This window comes from Vanessa cardui, chromosome 15, assembly GCF_905220365.1.
Source record: "Vanessa cardui chromosome 15, ilVanCard2.1, whole genome shotgun sequence".
Taxonomy (NCBI): Eukaryota; Metazoa; Arthropoda; class Insecta; order Lepidoptera; family Nymphalidae; genus Vanessa; species Vanessa cardui.
The window spans coordinates 13,875,685-13,885,196 of record NC_061137.1 but is presented as its reverse complement, the minus strand read 5'-3'; the positions used below and the strand labels follow the sequence as shown (position 1 = coordinate 13,885,196).

Genomic DNA, 9,512 nt, shown 5'->3' with positions numbered 1-9,512 from the left:
GCTCCGCATCAGACCGGTAAGATACAACTGAGGGATCTCCTAACCTAAAGGTCACAGCATAGCCAAGATTAGGCTACTTCTGATCGAGAGCAAAAGATCTTGCCACTTAACCCGTAACCCCAAACCCAACCCACCCTTAGCAACTACCCCTAAACCCGACCAAAAAAAAAAAAAAAAAAAAAAAAAAAAAAAAAAAAAAAAAAAAAAAAAAATTTTTTTTGGAAAATTCTGTATCGTGTGAAGCAGTAGACACTGCTCAATTTCATTACCCACCCCTAGGCTCTTGAGGATAATAACTACCCCTAAGTCGCCATCCCTGAAAATTACTTTTCTTGAAAATTTTTAACACCTGATCTATCCATATTAGATAAAAATAATTTTTCGGCAAATCGACCCCCCCCCCGCCAACCACCCTCAGTAGCCCCCTCAACGTATCTCAGTAACGGTTGGATCCAGAAGAACGTGCGAGGACTCAATCAAAAGGGCAACACAAGACCTACATTTTGGCCCTGGCAGTATCCCGATTTTTGAAGCAGGAACGCCGGGAAGAACAGGAACAAACGCCCGCACCCACTAACAACATCCACGTGAGTCTGGAATCATAGCAGCAACTATCCTCAGCTGCAATCAGACCGCACACATCCCCTCGGTTAAAAAGATCACCAGGGAAGATCACTACTCAGAAGACTACGACAGCAGCTGAACACCGCGCACCATCACCTTCGCCGCTGCAAAAAAAAACGGTACAGTCCATTAATTGTTATATATATATTTTTTTTAATCTAGTTTTAATTAACCATAGCTGGACACATATTAATAGCCAGGGTTACCCTACCTCCTATATCATTTAATTTCTGTAACCCAATTGCTAATAAGTAAGTAAATAAATAAATAATAATAAAAATAAAATAAAATAAAAATAACTAAATAAACAAAACAAACATATAAGTAAAATGGAAAATAAAAATGACACTACCCTAATGACCTCGGCCCCGGTTGGAAAGCCAACACCACAAGGGACCGAGGATCGATGCGTATCTCCCGACGAAGTTAAGATAATACCAAGTACATCGCCAACCACGCACCTAACTGCAGACGAGGAATTAAGACAAGGCTCTTCACAGGAAAAAGATAGAGAAACGCCCGAACATAAAACTATTAAAAAACATACGCGGACAGGACCTGGACTCAGCAAAGTCTCAGTCCTCATTAAGAAGAGGAAAGCAGCCACAAAAACGAGCCCACCCAAGGGCCCTCTAGAACTGGGGCGAACTTGGGCCCAGGCGATGTCCGCACAAAAGAAAACCAAAACAGGAGGCCTTAGGAGGCTAGCTTTGACCAGAACGGCCCAAACAACGGCCAGACAAATCAACATGGACGACGCAAGGCGATTGGCCGAAGTCTCCGTGTTGGACAAAACGCTGGAGGAGACCCAATCCAAACTATCGGAACAATCCGTGGATCTGGACACTCGAAAGCCTACCTCACCACCCACCCGCACCTTCCCAAAAGTAGATCACTACTCGATAGTGATCTCAAATACCCCAACAACAAGGGAAACATCCCCGGGATCCGGGAGGGAAGAGGAATCCGAGGCCAACTGGACGGATGTGGAGAGCCGGACACCGGAGAGGCGACTAAGCATACTCCCACCAATGGGGTCGCACACGGGAGTATGCAAAGACCTCGCAACGGAGAAAGCCCGGGAAATTCTCCAAACGGGGAAAGACGCCCTGGAGAGCTCGACAAATCTCAAGAAAGAACTGAGAGCAACGGCTGTAGAATCCCTCAGTAATCTTTACGAACTGGTGCTCTCATTAGCCGACTCTAGGAACAGGCACCGCTTGAACCTGGAGTTGGAAAGAACAAGAGCAGCCAGAGAGATGGTTCGGATAGAGAGGGCACACTCCAAAACACTGGAGGAGCTTAAACTCGGCCATAACGAACGCATGAGGGAGATTATTGACTCCCTTGGAGGATCTCACAGCTCGATTATGGAGGTGCAGAGCTGGCTTAACTATGAACTGGACGGTGTAGTTAAAAAATCAGTAAAAACCGTCCAGATGGAAACAGAAATAAACAAAGAAAGGACTAAAAAGACCGCCAGCAAACCCAGGCGTCCCCCCACGAGAAGGACTCGGACTAATAGAAAATCCGTAGTCACAGACCTAAAGACGGCTATCAAAGACCTCACTCGCACAGTCGCATCACTGGTGACCGACATCCACTACATCAAACAAGACCTGACTGGGATGGGTGCCAGACACAACATATTAGAACATAGCCAAATCCTCGACGAAGAGCCCAAGAGGCGGGAAGAGCCAAGCTATGAGGAAATCAAGAACGAGCTCAAGGCAATGAGGGCGGAAACGGAGAGAATGCTGTCTGACGTCCTCAAAGCCAAACCCGTCTCAAGGGAAGAGATTGGGGAGGAAATAAAAGGAGCAACGGCAGTCATCATTAATAAGGCAAACCAAATACTCGAGGAGGTGGTAGAGGTAAAAGAAACTACCATCACAAATATGACCACTAACTCGACCACCACCACAGGGCTTGGCACGGAATTGGCCATGGCAGACACGGCTGCTCGGATTCAAGGCTATCTGAATCCAATAAGAGCTGACGTGGCGGAAATGGCCTCTGCGTCCAAAGTGTTAAATAAAACAATGGAGTGGTATAACTCCTCTCTAAAAAAGGGAAACAAACACAGCAACACGATACCTACCTTGGAGCCTGGCAGATCCTACGCCTCGGTGGTAAAGACAACACCACAAAATCAACCCAGCCACACGATTATAATCTCCAGCATTGATCCCAATAACACAGGGAACAACGTGCTGGAAGATGTCACAAAGGCTCTAGACTTCAAAAACACCGGCCTAAAAGTGGATAGGGTCAGGAAGGCTAGGAACAGCAAGGTCTTGCTGAGCTGTCATGAAAAGGAGGACATAATTAAAATAAAAAACCAAATAAATAAAAACCAGAACCTAAAAGCACACGAGCCAAAGCCCCATAACCCCCTTATAAAAATAAGAAATGTCATGACCTACCTTAAGGATGATGAAATAATTGAACACATCAGGGCGCAGAACAGGAAACTGTTCCAAGATCTGCCTGGAGAAGATGCGCTGTTAAAAATACGCTACAGAAAAAGGACAAGAAACGCCTTACAGTGCCACATCATCCTTGAGGTAAGCCCACTGCTGCATAAGAGAATGTTGGACATAGGTTCTGTGCACATTGCCATTCAAAAAAGAGACGTGGAAGACCAGTCCCCACTAGTGCAGTGTGCCAAATGTCTAGGTTTCGGACACACAAAAACACTGTGCAAGGAGTCAAGCCAACACTGCAACTACTGCGGTGGAGCACACTCATGGCAGGAGTGCCGAACCAGACAGGAAGACAGGCCACCGACATGCAAAAACTGCAAAGAAGCAAAACAATCAGACATATTTCCACATGTGGCATTCAGCGAGGATTGCCCTCAAAAACAAATGTGGGATAGATTAGCGCGTTCCAAAATAAGATACTGCTAAAGGCAGCCACGACATAAGGGTCCCCAAAACAACATTCGACGTAAGAAGTAGGACGAGGCTGAGGTTCATCCAATGTAACCTTCAGCGTTCCAAGCAAGCCATGGCTGAGCTTCTAAAGATTCACGAAGATCAGGGATTGTCAGTGGCACTAGTGCAGGAGCCTTATACGGGCACCAGCGGCAGTGTCAAGCAATACCCCGGCACTAAAGTAATCCAGTGCACCCACAACATCAACAGAAGCAACCCAGTAAAGGCAGCGATAATTGTCTTCGGTGACCAGTTTAGGATAATACAGGATCCCCAACTGGTGACAGAAACCGAATCGGCTGTCATACTGGAGGCCGGAAACTTCAGACTTGGAGTAATCTCGGTATACTTCGATGGGAACGTCGACATAGGACCCTACACACAAAGAATAAAAACAACAGCAAACGCGCTAATCACACCCAACATCATAATAGCCGGAGATGTCAATGCCTGGAGCTACTGGTGGGGCAGCGTCTCCGAAGACCAAAGAGGGGCGGAATACTACGCCTTTCTTAACGAAATGGACTATCACGTACTCAACTCCGGAAACACTCCCACCTTCGAGGTCTGGCGAGGCGGTAAGCTGTGCTCTAGCATAGTGGACGTCACTGCCTGCAGTACCTCACTGCTAGGAAAAATAAAAGATTGGAAAGTGGATAGGACGCTGATCACATCCGACCACAATGCCATCACTTACACTCTGGAACTTGGAACAAAACTAGAACCAGTAGTAGCACCAACAACCAGAGTGTATAACACTAAAAAAGCCAACTGGTCAGCGTTCAAGGAAACATTCCTGACTTCCTTAGCAAGTAAGAATATCACACCCGAAACAATCGGTGCGATCATGTCCGGAGAAGACATGGAGTCCATAATAGATGCCTACACAACATCCATTCGGGAAGCATGTGAAACTGCGATCCCGAAGTTAGGCAAAAGGCGTAAGGGAACCGTCCTTCCTTGGTGGACGGAGGAAACTGAACATCTAAAAAAAGACCTCATTAGAAAAAAAAGGAGGATCAGAAACGCTGCACCCCACCGGAGAAATCACGTAATAGCCGAATATAACGCAGCCAAGGAGCTTTACATCAATCATTCCTTGGATGCGCAAACCAAGAGCTGGAAGGAGTTTTGCACCAGACAGGACAAAGAGAGTATGTGGGACGGAATCTATCGTGTATTGAGGAGAACATCTGTTAGAAAAGAAGACCTACTGCTAAGAGGACCCGACGGCAAAACGCTAAATCCGAAGCAGTCAGCCGACCTCCTAGCAAAGACATTCTACCCCGAAGACGCGACTGAAACCGATACCCCGTACCATACACAACTACGCCGTCTGGTGGAAAACATTCCTAAAGAGTTGATAGGAGACCTAGGAGAAGATGACCCACCGTTTACCGGAGCTGAATTGGAGGCCGTACTGACAGAACAAAACCCCAAGAAGGCACCGGGACCGGATGGGTTCACAGCTGACATCTGTGCCACGGCGATCCGATGTGCCCGGGAAGTGTTCCTAACGATAGCGAACAAATGCTTAGCTATCTCATACTTCCCTAAGCAATGGAAAGTCGCCCATGTAGTAATACTAAACAAACCGGGTAAAGATGATTACACCAGCCCAAAGTCCTACCGCCCTATAGGCCTGCTATCAGTGCTAGGGAAAACGGTAGAGAAATTATTTGTAAAAAGACTACAGTGGCACTTACTCCCAACACTCAACTCTAGGCAATACGGATTTCTGCCACAGCGTGGCACCGAGGACGCCCTCTATGATTTAATGAAACATATTGAAGCGGAAAGAGAAAGAGGTAACTCCGTTATCTTAGTATCACTGGACATAGAGGGGGCCTTCGATAACGCGTGGTGGCCGGCTCTAAAGAACCAACTCAGACTCAGACGCTGCCCTAAAAACTTATACCTGATGGTAAACTCATACCTCCAAAACCGGAAAATAATAGTCAATTACGCAGGAGAGAAGAGCGAAAGGGATACCACGAAGGGATGTGTACAGGGCTCTATAGCGGGCCCCACATTCTGGAACATCATACTGGATCCCCTCCTGCAAAGACTATCGGTCGAGGAGGTTTATTGTCAGGCCTTCGCAGACGACGGGGTCCTGGTCTTCTCTGGGAAGTCCCTTGCAGAGTTGGAAGATCGCATCTGCAAGGTGCTGGAGGTAACAGTCAAATGGGGGGAAGCCAATAAGCTAAATTTCGCAGCACACAAGACCCAGGCAATGCTACTAACAAAAAAGATAAAATACACCCCCCCACACTTAACAATGTCTGGTACCTCACTGGCACTCGTTGATGAGGTCAAACTCCTCGGCTTAACCATCGACAGGAGACTCAACTTCAACAAACACGTACAAAACGTCTGTACGAAAGCTACCAGCATTTACAAACAGCTGGCATGCGCAGCGAAGGTCTCCTGGGGACTGAACAGAGAGATCATCAGGACCATATATATAGCAGCCGTAGAACCAATCGTCACCTACGGGGCGTCTGCATGGGCAAAGGCGTCTGAACTTCAAAGTAATAGGAAGGCATTAGACACACTCCAGAGGGGATTCGCACAGAGGATCGGCAAGGCGTATCGTACAACATCTCTGAATGCGGTTCTGATCCTTGCCGGCATCCTCCCGCTGGACTTGAGAATTAGGGAAGTGGCGTCCCTCTACGAGGCTAAGAGGGGGATCTCCACCTTATACCTACCACCAAACCGCAAACTCGAGGGGATTGTTAAAGCTAGCGATCTACCACATCCAGCAACTCGACTCCATCTAGAGTACAACCTCCTCGAGGACATGACTGATGCCAACCAGGTGGCACTTAACATAACGGGCCCACAGATCTACACAGACGGAAGCAAGATCGAAGGAAAGGTGGGCGCGGCACTAACGTGGTGGGAAAAAGGTAAGGAGAAACTCAGTGAAGTCTTCAGCCTAGATCCCTCGTGCACAGTGTTCCAGTCTGAACTATATGCACTCCATAGAGCGGTGATTAACGCAATGCACAGCACGGAACCAAACATCAACATCTTCAGCGACTCCAGATCGTCACTGGAACTGCTGTGCAGTACTAGGCTTACTCACCCTCTAGTTAAATCCACCAAGGAGTGCATAGCGGAGATACTGTCACGGGAAAGAGGCGTGCGCCTGTTCTGGCTCCGGGCCCATGTGGGAACAATGGGAAATGAAAGGGCAGACCAACTGGCCAAAGAAGGTGCACTTAAAAATACAGCAACACCCGATTATGCTGAAATCCCTTTGTCATATGTGAGGAACAAAATCCGAGAGGAATCCATTGCCAGATGGCAAGACAGGTACGATACGGCCTCTCAGGGTGCGGTCACGAGAACGTTCCTCCCCAACGTTAGACAGGCCTACAGCCTAGTCAGGGGAACGAAACTCAACCAAACCCACATACAAATCCTCACAGGACATGGGGGTTTCGGGGAGTACCTGCACCGGTTTGGATTAAAAGACAGTCCCGGTTGTGAGTGCGACCCCGATATCAGCGAATCGATATGGCACATTTTGTTGGACTGCCCAAGGTTCCAAACAGCGAGGCACAATTTTGAAAACACTGTCTCCCGCAACATCAGTAAAGAGACAGTTGCGGAACTCTTGCAGGACAGACGGACCAGAGACCACTTCCTAAGCTATATCCACGAAGTGGGGATAAGAGCTACAAATGCAAATAAGACCATACCTGCTCCGAACAGACACACAACAACTACACAAATGCAAACAAACACTAATCACCAACAGCCAGCAACATCCAGCCTCCGAAATTACTCAATAACAGAATTAGGCGAAAAAGGGCAACCTGGACTGAGGATCCGAGGGGTTGCCCTATTCATGGATAACAACTCAGAAAGAGTGGGGATGGCATTCTGTAACGACAGGGCGAAGACCAATGTCTACGTCTCACCAGGACTAGGTCTCCTACTGAACGGCAGCACTCGCAAAACATCAATGCGTCGTAAAATATATGACGCATTGCCATCAGTAACTGTGGAGGGTCAACCGTGTCGGATAGTGAGAAGGAACAACAAGACCATCGTGCTGTTCGCCACGGACGACGATACCACAGCTTTCCATAAGGCACACAAGGTGCTGGCGGCGTTGGGAGAGGCGGGCCTGGAGAGAGGATCAGATCCGAGAGTGATCAGTGTCGATGCAATGGTCGTAGCTTACCACAAGGGCGAAACCAAAGACCACCTTGGAGCTATACAAGCCTCGAACCACCATGAGGTTGTGGTATACGAAGACCGAGGTGAAGACCTCGGATTTCTTATGAAGCGCGACCAAGGCACGGACACCGCAGCTGCAAAACACGAGTCTAATCTAACCCAAACACAGAAAGCCAGTGGGTCGGAGAGACTGCAGCAAGCACTCAAGGAAACGAACCTCCAGTCGAAGCGGAGAGCCTCAGACCGTGGAGAAGACGGGAAGAAATCTACGGCCGCTGCACTGATACACAAAACAATCCGTGCCATCTTGAAACCAATGACACAAATAAGCAGACACAGAGAGAATAAAACACAAGAAGATGCCTTGGAGAAATTTACCGCCCCCTCTACATCCCGCCAAGAGGTTCAGTGCAACACTAAACGAACCAAAGCGGCAATGGGTATGGTGCAGCCACCCCAGCTGAAATCTGCACCAGATCAGCAGACCCACATGGAAAACGCCCTTCGAGAGTACCTAGCAATAACGGTTGCCACACAGAAAGTCAACAAAGACATTTGCAGCACGATACTGCAGACTTACCAGAGAGGTAACCACAAACTGCTAGAGGTGCAGTTAAAGGAGGCGGAGGCAGCTGTTTACGATCTCGGCTCTCAAAGTGTAATACACGGTAGAGCGTCGGGACACTATATGGCTGCCTACAGTGCCTCCAGAGGATTCATAGAACTCGAGAGGAATCAGCTGGGGGAGGAGCTAAGTATTAGGGCTACCGTTCCACTCAGTGACCAAGTAGTTGTAGTCGCCAAATGCACCAGGATAATGTTGGAAGACAGGATTCTCGAAATGGCGAAAGCCACATTCGGGGACCTGTTGTCCAGCGGATTCCAGATGGGGCTAATGACTCCAGCTATCACATGGGTGAATGGAGTGCCCGGATGCGGTAAAACCACATGGGTTATCAGTCACACTAACATCGAGACTGACCTAATAGTGACCTCCACCAAGGAAGCAGTCAAAGATCTAAGGGCAAAACTAACTCCACGCATTGGTGAGGAAAAAGCCAAACGACGAATCCGAACCATGGCCTCACTACTGGTGAATGGTATCTCAGAAGGTGATACCTGCACACGCCTAGTGGTGGACGAAGCTCTGATGAATCACTTCGGAGCTATCGTGATGGCCACCCAAATTGCGAGAGCAACAGAGTTAACCCTGATCGGAGACACCAACCAGCTTCCTTATATTGACAGGCACAACTTATTCTCTCTGCAATACAAAACCCCAAACACTATCATAACGACCAACAAAGAATTACTGTGCACATACAGAAGCCCTCAAGACGTCGCATACGCGCTGAATGAAGTTTATAAAGGGATATATTCAGCCAATCATCAAGTGCGCTCCTTATCCCTTAAACGATATGGAGGGACGAGTATCCCGAAAACAAAGAACACCTTGTACCTGACCCACACTCAGGCCGAAAAGGAACTCCTGATCGGCCAGGGCTATGGGTCGGATTCGGGATCCTGTACCCTGACCATACATGAAGCACAAGGGCGTACTTACGAAAGAGTGTATGTGATACGAACAACAGGAAAAGTAAACAGTTTGATCCAGAGCGTCCCTCACGCAGTAGTAGCTCTCTCAAGACATACCAAGACTTGCGTGTACTACACTGATAGTACACACGAAGACGCAATAGCTCGACTAATATCACGAGCAGAGAGAGCTACCGAAGAAGCCATCCGTGACTA

The 9,512-nt window shown here is 48.0% G+C and overlaps 1 protein-coding gene across 1 annotated transcript in view; it reads left to right on the top strand.

Moving 5' to 3' along the window:
* The first annotated feature begins 3,468 nt into the window (after window positions 1–3,468).
* The window catches only part of LOC124535932, a 6,126-nt gene continuing 82 nt past the window's right edge, over window positions 3,469–9,512 (top strand). Inside the window, exon 1 of the mRNA XM_047112334.1 lies at window positions 3,469–9,512. This exon is cut by the window's right edge and continues 82 nt beyond it. Within this exon, the coding sequence (XP_046968290.1) occupies window positions 3,637–9,512 (5,876 nt within the window). The 5' untranslated portion in view covers window positions 3,469–3,636.